Source organism: Protopterus annectens, chromosome 3.part1, assembly GCF_019279795.1.
Source record: "Protopterus annectens isolate FY-2018-M chromosome 3.part1, PAN1.0, whole genome shotgun sequence".
Lineage (NCBI taxonomy): Eukaryota > Metazoa > Chordata > Ceratodontiformes > Protopteridae > Protopterus > Protopterus annectens.
The window spans coordinates 1616136571-1616155548 of NC_056732.1; the positions used below are offsets into that span (position 1 = coordinate 1616136571).

The 18978-nt window shown below is 39.7% G+C and overlaps 1 protein-coding gene across 3 annotated transcripts in view; it reads right to left on the reverse strand.

The window, feature by feature from the left end:
• The window catches only part of CALCR (calcitonin receptor), a 2888559-nt gene that overhangs the window by 1867546 nt on the left and 1002035 nt on the right, over window positions 1–18978 (reverse strand). For 2 of the 3 annotated variants that reach the window (XM_044067647.1, XM_044067645.1), the window contains exon 4: window positions 10674–10732. The exons of the other annotated variant lie outside the window; for it this stretch is intronic. In XM_044067647.1, the coding sequence (XP_043923582.1) occupies window positions 10674–10691 (18 nt within the window). In that variant the 5' untranslated portion in view covers window positions 10692–10732. The remainder of the gene's footprint in view (window positions 1–10673; window positions 10733–18978) is intronic. 3 annotated transcript variants of the gene reach the window in all.

Here is an 18978-nt window from a genome sequence, read left to right on the forward strand (position 1 = left end):
TGCAGGTGAAATGGCATCCAAGATAAAGCAATAAAAAACTCACTGGCAAGACAGACACAGATGACAATTCTCTGTGGATGAATGTTACAAAATTCTTTGAAACTTGAATATATGGATTATTTAATACATTTTGCTTGAAAAGTACAATGCCTTTTATCAGACTTTATCATTAGTTAATTTGCTAATTTCATTTTTGTCTCACTGAGGTAGGTATTTTACAGGAGACACCAGAGAAATAAACCACGCAATGACAATCTTCTTCTTTTTCTTTCGGCTTTTCCCAGTTAGGGGTCACCACAGTGGATCACCTGTCCGCTCATGATTGGCAGTGGAGTTTTTACAGTGTCTAGTTGCCAGCCCGGCGCCCAACCTTCCACAGAAGGCACACGCACACACACACTCACACCTAAGGCCAATTTAGAGTGTCCAATCCACCTTTGGGATGTGGGAGGAAACCGGAGCATAATTGCCATCTCTTTAGGAGGCAGGGGAAAATGGTGTACCTGGACAAAGCATACCTGGACACAGGGGAACATGAAAACTCTATGCATGTAACATGCACAGGTTGAAAATGCCATTCTGATTTGTGCAACACTTTTTAGGCAATTTATTCTAAAACACTTAAGCAAAATCTCCTTAGACTAGTAAATGACACAATCTACTTTAGGGAGCCAGTACGTAAAACACTCAAACCAATTGTCCTAGAAATATACAAAATTAATTTTATGGCTAGAGAAGTTACAAATAAAAATGCAGTAACAGGCACAGAGGAATTATTAATTCTAACCTAAGTATAATACTGGATACAGACACTGCACTCTCTGCAAATAGTGGTAAAGCAGATATTCAACAGCCAGAGAAAATGAGGTTGGCTTCATAAATTGCTTCTTTGGATACTGTTTCTGCAAGTGTGGAATGGCTGTTGTAATCAGCATGCTATATGATGTTGTTAGTTGAGAGGATTTAAGCAAGCAATTACTCCAGACAGCATGGTAGTTACAAGGAAATAATAGACTGGCCATGGGTGTTTGATGCCTGACATCCTTCCTGTAATGATACCAGTAGCCAGAGAAGTTATGTCTGTAAGTTAGTTTTTTTTTTTTGGGGGGGGAGGTGGTTAACTAATCAAGAAAGGAAACAGTTTTCCTTTTTTAATCAGTTTAGTTATTAGAAGCATTCAACAACATTAAGTCTGATTGGGTTTTTGGATTAAATGTGATTTTGTGTGTGTGTGATCATTTTTAATATACTTCTGTATCTACATCAGTTCCCACAAATGCCACTATTAGAAATCAAAACAGGAAGCCTATATCTCTGGTCCTGCAAACAGTCACATGGTCGTTGCTAAGGGGTATTCTCTACTTTGGCACACCATTACTTCACTTAACAGACTGGGCAAAACAGGGTTACAGCAACTACCTCTCTCTCAGGTGCTAGAATTAGGGACATTACAAGGGCCTTCAGGACTCCTCACCATCCTATGTATGAGTCTGACCTTGTGTGGTTGCCCATGTAAGAGAGAACATTAGATGATCCACCGTGGAGCATATGCAATGATACAGTACTGAGCTTTCCTCCCGTGTGTCCAAGAAAGGCTCATCACTGTTACTGAGAAGGATTCTGCCATCATCAACAATGATGCCAAAGTTCAAAAAAATGGCTTCAACAAATAAGTAGCTTACCTGTATTATTCCAGGAAGATCCAACATGTGTTTCCCTGGGACAAGTTAGCTAAGAGTCTTTCTTGCTTTGAAAAGGATGGGCTGCACCTCTCATCTCATGGCTTTTGCTAAATGACTAAAGTCTTTGTTGCCCTGGCCCATGGTGCATTTTTAGCAAACCTCAGCAGATGGACATACCCATTGATAAAATTCTAATTTGGATCCAGAAACTTGAACAGCGGAAAGTTTGATCATGAGTAGCTCCTTTACTATGAAGCTGGCAGGGATTCAGTGCCTACCATGCATTCTAGTCCACAGGGAATCTACTTGCTGGGGTAGATAGTGTATTATATCTTAATGGAACTTAAGGAAAATGAAGGCAACATTCAATAAAAATGCATACCATATCATTGAAAATTACAGTTCCCCTTCTATGTATCATTGCTAAGTATACATTCACTTCTGTCTCCTTCTGACATGCAGTTTGATTTCTTAGTCAGAACAAAAACTTTTAAAGTTGAATGTACTTAGCTGCAAATATGCTCAAAGCTTCTGCTGCTTTATTAATGCTAATTCCCATAATCAAAGCATTCCTCCTCGCCATAGGTGATAATTTCCTTGACCTTTTCCATGCAAACTTCTCCCCTTCCTGTACTACTTCTTTTGAAAAATCTGAACACCTATGAGTAATCTTTTCCTTCAAAAGCATACTTTCAACCCCCCCAACCCCCCCCCAGAAAATGTAATAAATAATCCAAACCAAACCATGTGTTAATAGATCTTATGACCATTGTAAATGGAAAATTCTCCATATAACCTATTGCCTGAGGTTATTGCCTACCCCATTGGTTATACTTCCTTATGGAAATAAACAGCAAGAAACTGTCCCCACCTGTCATAAGAATAATAGCAAATTCAGAAATAATACCATATGGCAAAAACACATATAAACAAGTTTTATGACAAAAAGTAACTTTAGTCTATTTAACATATTTCAATTGTCTCAATGTAAAAATAGCACTAAAACTAATAAAATCATATATCAAACTATCAAATAATGCAGTTACTTTTACTTGCATTAGGCAATTTAGACATGATATCCATTACTTTACTGAACTTTTTTACATTGCAATCTACCTCTCTGATCCTGAAGTTTCTGCTAATAAGCTTGAGAGAAATTTAGTGCTAATTTCATACTCTTAAAAATAAATAGCTGCCATGGAAAAGTCATGAAGCTGACAGAGTTAATGTCTTTAAGGGGTCATTTGCATATGTCTGATGGGTCTTTGTAAAGAAGGTTTAAGGTATCATAAAGGGAAAACCCTGGATTGTCTAGATTTTTCTTGCAATATATCTGCATAGTATCTATATCTATATATCTCTCTCTCTCTCTACATGTGTATGTATATATATATATATATATATATATATATATATATATATATATATATATATATATTTATTTTATTTTACATTTGTTGACCGGGCTAGTCTAGCTGGATATATGTCCATTTTCAGTAGAGGCCCGGGGAGAAAAGCTCCATGGGTAAATTACAGATATATATATAAAAAAAAACATATAGGAAACAGAACATAGACATTGTTAAGTACAATTTTACAAAAAAAAAAGCAGTAAGTAGGGAACATTAATTTAAAAATTGCAAACAAAAAAGCACTAATCTATGAACAAAAAAAAATATATGTGTGTGTGAGATTCTCCTGTGCACAAGATAAAGCCAAACAGTGGGCATTGTGACATCATTTTTGCAACTGGGAAACAGAAATTCCAATCAACATTAAACAATAGCTATTATAGATACCAGCTCAAGAAAGGAGTGCCTCCAACTAGCTGCAATCCTTCCAAGGTAAGTAGGTTATACTTACATTTTCTATGTACTGTCTTCACCACTACTTACCTAGATGGATAGTCAGAACTTCTTCAACCTCATCTTTTCTGGCAGGGCAGGCCATTATATTATTATATATATATTTTTTTTTTTACTGCAGATTATTTTTCTATCAAAAGCCATTTGATAGTGCTTTCTGTAATTTCCACTAAGGCTTTCAAATCTCTTCCTTAGCTTATGTAAACATTTTAAAGGCCTTTTAGTAGAGATTCTTTCTCAACTTACAACTGTTTTGTGAAAGGAGCTCTGTTTTCTTGTGGAGAAGCTCACACTGCCCCCTTTCAGACTACCATCAAAGTAAGAGTTGTGATTTCTTTCCTTGAAAACATTCTTTTTGTGACCATTGCATCTTTAAAATGAATTCTGGACCTGTAGACTTTCTGTACTGATTTTCCACAATGCTAAGGTGGTCCTGCAAACTTATCTTACCTTTGTACCCATAGCAGCCACAGAGAGAACACTCATAACTAGTCCATTAATCTTTGTGTAATTTTTCCAAATTACATTAATAAGAGATAGCATTTACTCTGCAGTATTTATTTATGTAGGCAGTTACAAGTTTATCTGAAAAAAAAATTAACTGGTGCATTAAGGATTCAGAATTGCATGTTTCTTATGCAGCTATCAAACTGACCACTAAGGTTTCCATGTCTAGATGGATGGGTATGTGGCCTAAGGTTTGAGTCTCACAGGGGATAATTAGCTAGGCTTGAAATGGCTTGCAAGGGCAGTTAGCCTAGCACTAATCTATGAACCTATGAAAATAGATGACTGACTGATTTAAATTTTGTGAAGAGCAATGAGGTGATAGCTCTTGAACTAATGGCTATTCCCCAAGGGACATAGTAACTTCAAAGGACTTTTTTAAGAATGCCTGCATTAATGATATATGTGCAGGTTCAAACTGAATTTCCAAGACTACTTGTACAAGACAGCACAAGCTTGATGTGTTTGTCCTACTTTTAGAGCCACTATTATTCGTGGTATTCTTTAATAAGGCCACATAGGAAAGTCTGGGCACTCTGTCCTAGTGGTTGAGGAAGGTGAATCAGACTGTGCCAGAATCAAATATTATATAATTATCATGTCAATTCATCCTCCACCACGATCTTTCCCACATTACCTGACCTGTTGAGTGGTGGTCCTGTCTTGGGCAATGTTTGATATGCTGTGAGAATATGCTGTGTGCTTTGCTTCAAGCTGCATACACCAGATTTGGTGGAAAATGGTGGTTCCTGTGGACTAATAGATATAGAGGAGAAGCTGAAGGCTGGGAAAGTTTTATTAGTGCAAAGCGGACTAGAAGCTGTCATTTCAGTCAGGGTGACTCAGTGGGATGAACCATAACCATGCAAATCTGTCACTATGGTAAGTATGCAAGTATATAATGCTAGAATCTGTAAGCTTACCCAGTAGTTAGGGAACCTAAAGAGATTAGGTGCATCAAGCGTTCCTCATCTGTTATCAACAGCTATGAGAACTGCTTCACCAGTGTTCCAGTACGAATATAGAAACATAAGAATAATACCAGGAAACTCATCGCGTGTGCTGTACAATGCCTAATCATACACACCTTTAAGCAGATAGACTAAAATGGTCTTGGCGCCCTTTTCATTAATACAGCTTATCTCCTAAATATGTTAGGTCTTAACATGATAACCCTGGAGTAAATTTGTGTCTACACACCCAGTCACTAAGACTAAACTTAAAGTTAGCCAAAGGGTGACATCCATAGACCCAGGTTTCGGAAGAGCATAGCTATAATCTGAGAAAAGTGCTGCTACTTGGATATGCAACTGTAGTCTGTGGATGTTATTCCCACTGACTACAGAAACACACAGACATGTTGATGAGCATTAAGGGGAGTCCTGTTACCTAGATGGTGTGCCTTAGACATTAGTATATTTCATAGAGATAAATGTAAAGGGGTTTCATATGCATAGAAAATGCATAAAGGACCCTGAACTTATGCAAATAAGGTTAACTTAACTTGGGATAAGTGGAGCTACCTTGCAAATTATTTAGGGAACTGCAGACCTTAACTTAACTTGGGATAAGTGGAGTTACCTTGCAAATTATGTAGGGAACTGCAGACCTTGTAAAATAAGACCAATAACAGACATATAGAAAATTATTATGAAACAGTTCAGAATGAGGTAAGATTATTGAGTTCACTTTAAGAAATGTTTGTTTTATTCATATGATGGTAATATTAGAATGGCTTTGGTGAATCAGCTGTCACTTATAAATGGGAAATCATTACAGCAGCAGTGGAAATGATTAGTGGTCACTGAGAATAAATGTACTTTGGAGCCTTTTAGTAATTGTGCATACAGTACATGGCTTGAAATGCAATGATTTTAATCTAAAGCACTGAAGTGACAAAGATGTTGTGAGTCTCTACTGGGAGATTCCTGAGTGTTACTGCCAGCATTATGATGACAGGAATGTGGCAGGGGATAATGAATGGATGGCTGTGCACTGTTTTCCTTAGTATTATGAATGCATTCATGATTGCGCAAACATCACTTTAGCACAACTTTACTTGGCTGGACTCTGCATGTGTATATCATTATGGGGAATGACTTTTTTTCTGAGGATGACTGGTGAGTGACTGATGATTGCATAGGTTCATAGGTTGGTACTAGGCTATCGGTCCTAGGACCTATACAAGCCTAGCCATAACAATTCCCTGGCTATTTCTTCCCATATTATTTAATTCCCTGGACCCCTGTCTAGCAGGGTGACTGACGTAATCCCTGGGGTGAATTTCCTTTCTCCCATCCAATTGTCAAGGTTCGTTTTGAAAAGGGCCAATGAGGTGCTCTGCTTGACATATATGGGCAGTCTATTCCAGAGTCTGGGGAGTCTCTGGGTCAGGAACCTATCCCTCCAGCATGTTTTGTTTATTGTGATGACAAGGTTTAGATCCCTGGAGAGTGTGACTCTGAGGGATTGGGATTTCTTTAAGTGTAGCATGTCCAACAGCTCTGGGTTTGACATGGCCTTGTATGTTAAGCAGAGATCGCCTCTGAGTAGACAATATGCGACACAGTATATCTGGAGTTTTTTAAGGCGGTCAGCATAGGACATCTGTTTTAGGCCTGTGATTCTTTTAGTGAGGTATTTCTGTGGCCTTTCCAGTTGTTGCAGATGTCATCAGAGGTACATACCAAACGAGGCATTGTATTCTATAATGAGTCTAATGAGGGATGACCACAGTGGGACAATGACCTCCATTTTTCTGGATGAAAAGCCCTTAGTGATGAGGTCTGCCACATAGAAAGATATCCTGACTGTTGTGGCAATGTGGTTATCAAAGATGAGACCACTGTCCACCTATGTCCCTAAGTCTCTTATCACACATTCGGTGTTTAGTGTACTGCCTCCTATGTGGTAATTCACGGGTACATGTTTTTTCCCAAAGGGGATAACTATACATTTCTTGGCATTGAGCTTGAGCCCATAGCTCTGGCACCAAGCATCTGTTTCTGTAAGGCCCTTTTGTAGAGTATCCACATAATTTGGGGATTCAATAATGGCTCCCAGTTTGCAGTCATCTGTGAACTTTGTTAGCCAGAGTCCCTTAGTGTTGGCCTGCACTTCAGAGAAGTAGATGCCAAACAAGAGCGGTCCCAGGACTGAACCCTGAGGTACTCCACTTGTCACTTGTCTGGAGCTGGATTTGGAGTCAGCTACTTTTACAGTGTGGGTTCTATCAGTAAGCCAGTTGGCAACTCATCGAGTGACATAGGGATTAATGCCCATCTTAGTATGTCTATGATTCCAGAGTGGGGATGGTGTCAAAGCCTTGGCGAGGTCCAGATAGGCTGTGTGGACTGCCTTATCCTTCCCCATGGCTCTGGTGACTGAGTCGAAGAAGTCAATCAGGTTCAGGAGACAAGATCAGCCCTTCACGAACCCAAACTGGGTGGGGTCCAGTGTTTGAAGGTTGCCAATGTCTTTGTTTATAAGTTCCATGATAATACATTCCATGACCTTGCAGATCAGGCTCATCAGACTGATGGGGCGGTAGTTCCCGTGATCCAAGGTGGATCCCCCCTTGTGGAGTTGGATAACCTTAGCTGTGCGCCACTCAGTGGGCATGAAACCTGAGGTGAGGCTATGATTAAACAAGACACTTAGGTGAGGTGCCAGTTCATTTTGTAGTTCATGTAGTACACAGCCCGGGATGTCATCGAGTCCCACGGATACTGTATTCTTAGCTTTGAAGAATGCATTTTTTACATGTGTGGCCATTTTTACTGGAATTTGGCAATCTTCCAGTATTGAGATGGGATGTTTAGGGGGTGGGGGGGGTGGAGTTGGCACTGAATTGATCTGCCAGGATATTGGCAATATCCTTGGGATCAGTATATTTAATGCCATTCTGTTGTAGCTCAGAGCAGATCTGGGCATTGCCATTTAAATTCTTAACATAGTTATAGAATGCCTTGCGGTTGTCTTTGGAATCTTTGGCAATTTTATTTTCGTAACTAGCTTTGGAGGATTTTATGAGGTATCTCAGCTTCTTACTGAGGCTGGTAAGGGAGTTTTTTGCATCCTGGGATTTTCCTCTTTTCTGCAACAGTTTTTTCCTTTTGTTGTAAAGTTTGTTTATGGCAGGGGACCACTAGATTGGCTTCCTTTTTTTGGAGGAGAGCATCTTGGTTCTATTTGGGATGGCACGATTCATGCATGAGTGGATGTGCTCGTACAGTGCCTTAGTGTAGGATTAAGCAGTTAAAGTTTCAGTTCCCGTCTGCATGGGTGTCATGAAGTTTGTCATTTCTGAATTGAGTAGCATGAAGTTGGCTTTGGAGAAGTTTTTTATGGAGGATTCCTTATTGGGGGGTGGGGGTGGGATGTGGATGTAAAGGGTGATAAGCTTATGGTCAGATCTGACCAATGAGGGGGTGACCATAGGTGTGGAGCATCGATTTCCCATGTTGGTAATAACCAGTTCTAGGATATTGGAGCCCCTGGTGGGACTATGGATTAGTTGATCCAGGACATTGGAATTTATGAATTCCAAAAACCGTTGGGCAAAGGTGTTGGTACACAAGTAGTTTTCCCAGTTAATGGCAGGGTAGTTGAAATCACCCAGTATTAGGCTGTTTGGTTGTATCTTAATATTTTCCAGTGTGTTTAGAAAGGTGTAGTAAGAATTTTGGGGCATGGTGGGGGATCTGTAGCAAGCTACAATTTGGACTGCAGTCTTACCTAGTATTAGTTGCACCGGAGAATTTCAGATGCATTGTGTTGGGCAACTAGCCTGGTGGTGTGAATATGTTTGGTAAATATGGACACTCTTCCACTTTTAGTATTTCGGTCCTGGTTTGGTGGCCGAAATGTGTGGTAAGAGTTGTAGCCTGGTATTGCAGGGGAGCGCTCTTGAGCCTTGAACCAGGTCTCAGTTACTGCATAGATATCGATGTTCTCCATTTTTAGGAGTGCCTCAAGAGAGTACATTTTGAGGTTTAGACTTCTAGCATTGAGTAGCATTACCTTCAGAATTTGCATGCTTGTACCTGTTACATTAGTGGTTTTGTCCTTTGAACTTTACTTAAAAAAGGCACTATAGGGGTGGCAAGAGCCTTAGCCAGTAACCTGAATCCCAGGGGTGTAAGGTGCAGATCATCTTTGGAAAAGCATCGTGGTCTGTCGATCATGCGTCCCAGGCAGACAGATACTGGATCCCTTTTGAATGACACCAGAAGCTTAGCTAATTGTTGAAGTCAATAATTTTGTCCTTATATTGTGGTATCATTCTGGGTGAAGGCAGGATGCTACTCAGGGCTGGGGTCATACCTGCCTGGGCCACATGATCTGAGAGCTCTTCCATGTCTCTTTTCATATAGTCCAGGGAGGTACGTCTCAAATCATTCACTCCAACATGGACAATGACAGAGTCATGTTTGTACTTGTTGTGGAGTGACTTGAGTGCATGTGTTATGTGGTGGATCCAGGCACCTGACAGGCAGCTGATTGTAATTTTCTCCTTCTTCAACCTGGTGAGTGGGACGTCCGTGTGCCTGACTATAGAGCCACCCATGACTAAAGTGTTGGGTACATTGTCTTGCCTTAGGGGCTGTTGCTGGGTGGCAGACTGGTGTTGTGAGCTATGTGACACTTTGGTTGTGATTGGTGTTTGTTTGCGTTTCAGAGCATGAAGTTTTTATGTATGATTATGCAGTCATGGTGTAGAATAATGGGATCAAGGCAGAGAAGGGACAATTTAAATAATGTTTACAGGGTCAGCAAGCATCTACATAAATTGCAAAGTAGATATGATAGGTGCAGCTATGCTTTTTTACAACAAACGCATGCATGACAGGAAAATATGTCAATTAATTAAAAATAATGAGAAAGAGCATTTCACTAGCATATGCTGATTTACATAATTTCTCATGTACATCTCATTATAGTTAATTTTTACACTTATTCACAGCCATCCTGTATTAAAATAAATGGACATAATGCACCGTCTCCTAATACACTCATTCAGGAATAACATGGATACCGATAACCCATTCGCTCAGCTACTTCAAATACCACCCAAAGTCTACAAATCATTCTCCCCTTCCTGCTCTTTTTCAGCTTGAACTGTTTTGTTTGCACCCTTCTCATTCATTATAAATCGTTTACTACAGTCCCCAATCATGAATGGCCACTGTGAGTCACGTGATTCAGTTTTATCTCTAGAGTTCAAACTCTTCATTCACCCCTGGATATAGCAAGAGCATGTAAAAGAACATCAGTGGTTAAAACTCAGGCAGCTGTAAATAAACTGCAGTGGAACGAAATATATTTTGCCTGGCACACCATTAAAACCAATGATTCTACTTTTTTGTGTATCGCTATAGTGGAAGGAGGAAATATTGACAAAATCCTTACTTTTATCTACCTTCGCATATAGTTCAATGTCCCCTTCACTTTTATAAAGCATAATAATATCCATTCAGATGAATGCATCCTAATTCTTATCAGGCCATCTGTCAACAACAGCTAGAATAGGCACAGAATAAAACATTATTATATCTCAAGTGGCATAATCTCTTCCTTCTGCTAATTCTTTTACCATCTGGACATATTTCAAACTTACCTGAATGCATGGCTTCATTCTGTTTTTTTTTTTTTCATAATCTGAGCATCGCAGTATCTCTGTAATACATCATGATATTTTTTTACTCAGCTACACTCTTTTTTCTTGTTGTTGTTATGCACTTATCTTTGCACTTAGTCTTAAATACTATACCATCCAAAATCACAAATGTCACTATGCTATCAGCTTTTGTGTTGTTTGCTCTCATTTCTATAATATAAAGTAGCAACTGTCTGCAGATAATTTTTTAGTTACAAAACTATTCAATGCTATTCTGGTTAAAAAAATACCCGCAGTAGTGGTGCTGCGGTTGCGTTGTCGCCTCACAGCAAGACGTTGTCGCATTCGATTCTCAGCTAGAGCGTCTTCTGTGTGGAGGCATGCGTGCATGGGTGTGCCTTCGTTGAAGGTTGTGCGTCAGGGCTGGTAACTCGGCATTTAAAAATCCACTACCAAACATTAGCGGACCGGAGTTCTGCTGTGGCGACCCCTGGCCGGGATAAGCCAAAAGACACAACAACTATTGTGGTTAAAAAACTACATAATGGCACCATTCTCATTGCCTTTTATTCTTACTCACAGGGAAATGAATGAGCCACACAAGAAGTTATTGGGTCAGTTGTGTGGTAAGGCAAGACATATACTGGTCTGGTCTAAGAAAAGTGGCATTTTATGAGGCATCTCCTCAGAGACACAAAGAAAATGCTAATAATGCAAAAGAAAATCAGCTAATAAATAAACTCATGATATAAATGTCTAGAAATGTACAACAAAACTGGCATAAAAGCTTTTATTATCTGCTCCTTCCACAAATAAATATCACCATTCCCTGCTTGTTGGCTACCATTCTTTGCTTTTGAGTAGCGTGTGTGTGTGTGTGTGTGTGTGTGTGTGTGTGTGTGTGTGTGTGTGTGTGTGTGTGTGTGTGTGTGTGTGTGTGTGTATTTGTCTGGAGGCACATGCATGCATGTGAGTGAGTAGGTTCTGCCTCTCTGCAGATATGTGTTTGTTTGTGTGTGTGTGTGTGTGTGTGTGTGTGTGTGTGTGTGTGTGTGTGTGTGTGTGTGTGTGTGTGTGTGTGTGTATGTATTTGTCTGGAGGCACATGCATGCATGTGAGTGAGTAGGTTGTGCTTCTCTGCAGATATGTGTTTGTTTGTGTGCTGTGTGTGTGTGTGTGTGTGTGTGTGTGTGTGTGTGTGTGTGTGTGTGTGTGTGTGTGTATTTGTCTGGAGGCACATGCATGCATGTGAGTGAGTAGGTTGTGCCTCTCTGCAGATATGTGTTTGTTTGTGTGTGTGTGTGTGTGTGTGTGTGTGTGTGTGTGTGTGTGTGTGTGTGTATATGTATTTGTCTGGAGGCACATGCATGCATGTGAGTGAGTAGGTTGTGCTTCTCTGCAGATATGTGTTTGTTTGTGTGCTGTGTGTGTGTGTGTGTGTGTGTGTGTGTGTGTGTGTGTGTGTGTGTGTGTATGTTGCATTCACATTTGTGTGTCTGTGTGCTTGTGTGAGGTGGAGATTATAGTACTCATATGAGTATGACATATTTACTTACCACAAGAGGATAGGAAGTGGAAGGCAATCGTGTTGGCATGCAAAGTCAACAAAGAAAAAATGTAAGCACTTCTGGCAAGTACATCTGCTATGTATTTCTCTTGATAATACAAGCATGCCAATAGTCAAATAAAGAACTGTCTCTGTTTTTATCAGGAAGCTTATTAATAGATGCCATGACACAAATCTGCATTTTATTATAAGAAATGTCTTGTATTTATCATGCCATCTCTCTCCACCTGGCTGGCTTTGCAAGTGTTAGGAATAACCTATCAACAAACTCCATCACCCTGCACCTGCAGACTAGCTCATCCAATATCAAGTCCACATAAGCAGAAGGATTGAAAACAGGTAATCACTATATGGCAGTGCCTCTGTTTGTTAGAAATCACTCCATGCAAGCATTAAAACACAATGACATAGTTTTTAAATGTTTTACTGTTTGTTCACATATACAGAAGAAATTTAAGAAAATGTAATCTACATCTTATTGTTAACTGTAGATTTAAGTAAAAAAAATCCACCTAATAGAAAAATAATGAAATGAAAGTAATTATAATTAGCTTTCCTCAACTGGAATGCCATGCCAGTCAAAACGGATAGAACTATATGAAGACATTGTTTGGCAGAAGTTCTGCCAAAAAAGTAAACAACAAATATTTTTTAAGGGGTGTTTTGATGACCCTATGCCCATCTTACTTAATCCAATGGTAACCCATCTATGGGGTATACTTCTCAGACATTTTTGGCAAAGCCAAAAATTATGAGGAAATAAAGGCCCAAAATCAGGAATTCTTCTTTCAGCTGCTCCCGTTAGGGGTCACCACAGCAGATCAACTGTTTCCATTTCCTCCTGTCCTCTGCATCTTGCTCTGTTACACCAACCACCTGCATATCCTCTCTCACCACATCCATAAACCTTATCTTAGGCCTTCCTCTTTTCCTGTTACCTGGAAGCTTCATCCTTAGCATCTTTTTCCCAATATACTCTGCATCCCTCCTCAGCACATGTCCAAACCGATGTAATCTTGCCTCTCTGGCTTTATCTCCAAACCTTCCAACCTGGGCTGACCCTCTAATATACTTATTCCTAATCCTGTCCATCCTCGTCACACCCAGTACAAATCTTAACATCTTCAACTCTGCCACGTCAATCTCTGACTCCTGCCTTTTTGTCAATGCCACTGTCTCCAACCCATACAACATAGCTGGTCTCACTACTCTCTTGTAGACCTTCCCTTTCACTCTTACTGGTACTCGTCTGTCACAAATTACTCCTGACACTCTTCTCCACCCACTCCATCCTGCCTGTACTCTCTTCTTCACCTCTCTTCCACACTCACCATTACTCTGAACTGTTGATCCCAAGTACTTAAACTCATTCACCTTCACAACCTCTACTCCCTGCATCCTCACCATTCCTCTATCCTCCCTCTCATTCACACACATATATTCTGTCTTAGTCCTGCTGACCTTCATTCCTCTTCTCTCTAGAGCATATCTCCACCTCTCCAGGGTCTCCTCCACCTGTTCCCTACTCTCACTACAGATCACAATGTCATCCGCAAACATCATAGTCCATAGTCATAGGAATGATTGTTAAATATTACTCTAATTCATGTAAAATGTTAATAGAACAACGGGATTTGCATCAGCATGCTTTCTGAGCAATAAGAAGAAAGGAATTCTAATGCCTCGCATTACTGACTGACTATAATCCTAAGTAATTTATCAGAAAATCAAAACTGTTATGATGGGTAGGACAACATACAAAGCAGAATCATGGACATTCTGTAAAAAGGGACAACTCAGAGGTATGAGTGTTAAAGCTGTCACAAACTCTGCTATTCTAGTGTAACTGTTGTTTTTTGACAAAAGTGGCAGGTTTGTAGTACTCTAAAACAAAAATTAACAGAAGTTGCTGCCAATAGAATAGTACTTTAAAACAATTCAACACACACTGCTGCCATTAGAATTAAATTGATCTAGAGGGGATTCTTAAAACTGGCTTCATTACAGGTAAATGTTTATATAATAGTCAATATTTCAAGACTGAGACAGTTGAGGTCAGATACAAATCTTGCTGGCTATACACACTAAGAAACATCCATTTCTAGTAGCCTAACAAGAAATGGTTATCTCATGCAGTGTGTATGTTGACCACTGCATATTACCAGCTGTAAAACTATCCATGTCCTACTGAACGAGATTTCTATTTACATCAGTCAGTTGCTTCAATATGTCCTTGCTATTTTGCTCCTGTTACATTAAAAATTCTATGTTCCTCTCTATATATTCTGTGTCATTTATGCAACCCTTCAGGCCACCAGCTTATATATCAGCTTTCTTCTGCTATAGTATATTAATTAAACCTCCACTTGGAAGCAAGATAAAGAGAAATGTGTGAAAACCTTTCTTTTAGACCTTTTCAGTCATGTTTTGCACATGCCTAGACACAGAGAAGAGAATGTGTTTTCTTTTCTACATCTAATCATAGGTACAACTGTTTTAATTGTAAAAGTATTTCTTTTCCAGCAACAGAATACATCAGGCTGAAATGAAGTCATATATGCAGGAAGAAGAGAAGTATAATATCCTGCTGAGATAAATAAGTTAATAGAGTAATGAGCCTAAATTCAAACCACACATTTTGAATTACTGCTGTATTTTCTGCAGTGTGCAGCACTCTTGAGGCAATATCAATGCCTGAAAGGAATCACTTTATCAACATTTGCTGCAGGTGGGATTGTTTTGTTTTTCTTTTGTATACAACAGACAAATAAATAAATTAATAAATAAATAAAAGGGATTACATCTCTGATTTGTTTCCCTGCTAATCTGGTTCCAAGTAATATATCTGGCATACGTGGATTTTTGAAAAGAGAACAAATGAAAAACATCAAAAAAAATATAGGCCTCAATCCCTGGTTAATCAATTTTTACAAATCCTGTGTTCAACAGATTGTGATTTATAGACTGTCGTACAATGTTACAGTGACTTTTTCTGATATATTCTCTGCAGTTTCCTAGTTCTGGAACTTCCCTGGGGGGGGTCATGCCAGCCTTGATCAGAATGCTTATTTCTCATTTCTTCCTCCATTCAGAGAACTCCATCAGTTACGACTGCCAGTTTCTTGATTTTTCAGTCATTACGATGTTGACCTCAGCACATCTTTGTCCTTCAGTTGTAGTTGAAAGAACTTGGAAAATTACATTCATGTACCGTGTCTTAAAAACGAATGCTGCTGTCGCTGTAGTGATGTGGAATATGCAAGCATGTGCGTAACATAAGAGAAACACACTTCTACTATTTTAAGGGTTGAATATGGAACTGTATCCCATTTAACCAGATTGTGCAGTTTTATTACAGGCAATTCTCACAACCAGGACTAGATACACCCATTTCTTACTATTTACTGCAGGACATAAACTATTTTTCTTCCAGTGCTGCACAACAAATGAGGAAAGATGTTCAAATTCTTCAAGGTCAAAGGTCAAGATGTGCAGTATGTACTAGTATGTTCTGGGTCACCTTATGCTATACATGAAGAGGCATTAAAGTCATAATTTAGTATTTTGTTTTCATATTCCAAGTAAATATTTAAACAATCTCAAATTAGGCTCTGTACAAATGTCATTGTGACTTTCACGTGCCTTTGTCATGGTTATTTTATAATTTGGTATTGCTGACCACGGGATCCATGTCTCCTGTAACTATATATTGCTTTTTGATCTTAAGTGCTGAATCAAATATATCTTTTGTGATTTACTTTTGCAAACAGCATTCTGAAAGCAAGCATGAAGCACTACAGACTTTAGGAAATGGATGGAAATTAAAATAAATGTATCTAACTGGATCACTAGTTTGCCAAGAGCATATCCAAATAAATTATGGGCTAAACAAAAAGGATCAAAAGAGCAAGCATAATCCCCTAATTCAGAAGTGACACCCCATTTCTAAAAACTATTAAAGTTGTTTTGTGTATCACCCACTAATTTCTTAGCTTTGATATAAAAAAGTGACTCTCTGCTTTAGAAAATAAAAAGTTAGAAAGTCTTTACTTCCCTGCAGTTCATGCATTTTTCTGCCCTGCTTGAATTTCATTGTAAAAAAATTTCTCAAAATGTGAATTAACTTCCTATTCCTTCATATGTACAATAAATTTCAAGTTCATACATGCTGTGCATCCATAGGATGTGAAACATTCTCAAAATGTGTTCCCATGACTGGTGTACTTGGTGATGATGGTGAAGCGCAAGTAACCAAATAAAGCCATACGCAGACAAGCTCACACTATGCACAAGCGAATGCGATATTGCTATTATACAATTATATTATTTAAAAAAAGGAACTTGTTGTCTTTTTAAACTCACTAATGTTGTCAGTGCTAATTGAACCACTGAGTTAATCCTACTGTAGTCCTACTTGTATTGGCTGCCTTGTTCCATTTTAGCCAGTATCACTTGAAAGGCACACCATATGCAGCACTTTTCTTTGATTGTAACTTAATGGAGATACTGAAAGAAGAATTCATTGCTGAAATTAAACACATTTAATATGAAAAAAATTACTTCAGATGAAGGGAATGCAATAGAAGAAGAGATATTCTCACATTTGACTTTCCTTCTGGCTTTCAGTTCTAGGTGATTGCAATCCAGCCTGCCTGCAGTAATGAATGGGAGGGTAATGCTACTCAATGCTAAAAGTCTAAATCTCAAAATGCACTCCCTCAAGGCACTCCTTAAAATGGAGAACATCAATATCTGTGCAGTGACTGAGACCTAGTTCAAGACTCCAGAGAGCACCCCTGAATTACCAAGCTATAACTCATACCACACTTTTCGGCCATCTAATCTGGACCGGAACACCAAAAGTGTCCATATTCATTAAGGATATCCACACCTCCAGGCTAGTTGCTCAGCATAATGCATCTAAGGTTATCCAAGTGCAACTAACTCTGGGCAAAACTGCAATCCAAATTGTAGCTTGCTACAGATCCCCCACCATGCCCCAGGATTCCCACTCCTCTTTTCTTGATATACTGGAAAATATTAGAGTTCAACCAAACATTCTAATAATGGGCGATTTCAACTACCCCACCATTAACTGGGAAAACTACTCATGTACCAACTCCTTCGCACAACGCTTTCTGGAATTCATAAATTCCGATGCCCTGGATCAACTTATCCCCACCCCCACCGGGGGCAACAATATCCTAGACCTACTCATTACCAACATGAGTGAGTGGTGTTCTACACCTGAAGTCAACTCCTCGTTGGTCCGATCCAACCATAAGCTAATCACCCAGATATCCACATCCCCCCAATTAAGGAAACCACGGTAAAAAAATTTTCCAACTCCAACTACATGCTTCTGAAGACAGAAGTGGTGAACTTCATGACACCCATGCAGATGGGCAATAGAGTTATGACTGCTGAATCCTACACAAATGCACTCTATAAGCACTTACACGAGTGCATGGATCGTGCTATCCCAAACAGAACCAAGATGCTATCCTCCAAAAAAGGAAGCCAATCTGGCGGTCCTATGCCATAAACAAACTCTACAACAGAAGGAAGAAACTGTTGCAAAAGAGAGTAAAATCCCATGAGTGGAGGAGCTCCCTGGTTAGCCTCAGTAAGAAGCTGAGATCCCTTATAAGATCCTCCAAAGCTAGCCATGAAAACAAAATCACGACTGATTCTAGGGACAACCACAAAGCATTCTATAGCTATGTCAAGAATCTCAATGGCAACACCAAGATCTGCTCTGAGTTACAGCACAACAGCATGATAATTACAGAACCAACTGATATTGCCAACATCCTGGCAGATAGGTTCAGTGCTAACTTTACCCCCCCTCACCCCCTAAAGGGCCCATACCTATACAGGAAGAATGCAGAGTCCCTGTAATCACAACTATGCAGGTAAAAGCTGCACTCTCTAAAGACAAAAACACAGCATCCATGGGACCGTACAACATCCCAGGCTGCATTTTACATGAACTTCAGAATGAACAGGCTCCCCACCTAATCACCATGTTCAGTCATAGCCTCATGTCAGGCTTTGTGCCCACTAAATGGCACACTGCAACCATTATCCCACTCCACAAAGGGGGAGCCACCACTGATCCCGGGAACTATCACCCTATTAGCCTGAAGAGCCTGGTCTGTAAGGACATGGAACATATTATCATGGAACTCATAAACAAAGTCATTGGTAACCATCAAACTCTGGACCCCACCAAGTTCAGGTTTGTGAAAGTCAGATCATGTCTCCTGAAACTGATCAACTTCATTGAGGCAGTCACCAAAGCTATAGACAAGGGTAAGGTGGTTCACACAGCCTACCTTGACCTCGCCAAGGCTTTCGACAACATCCCCCATTCTGGAATTATAGCTAAACTCACTAAACTAAGTATAAATCCCTACATCACAAGATGGGTTGCCAACTGGCTCACTGACAGAACCCACACTGTAAAAGTTGCAGATTCCAAATCTGACTTCAAACCAGTGACAAGTGGAGTACCACAGGGTTCAGTCCTGGGATCTCTCCTGTTTGGTATCTACTTCTCTGAAGTACAGGCTAACACAGAAGGCCTTTGGCTAATGAAGTTCACAGATGACTGCAAACTAGGAGCCATAGTTGAGTCCCCAAATGATGTGGACATACTACAGAAGGGCCTCACTGAGACAGATGCCTGGTGTCAGAGCCATGGCCTCAAGCTAACTGCCAAAAAGTGCATTGTCA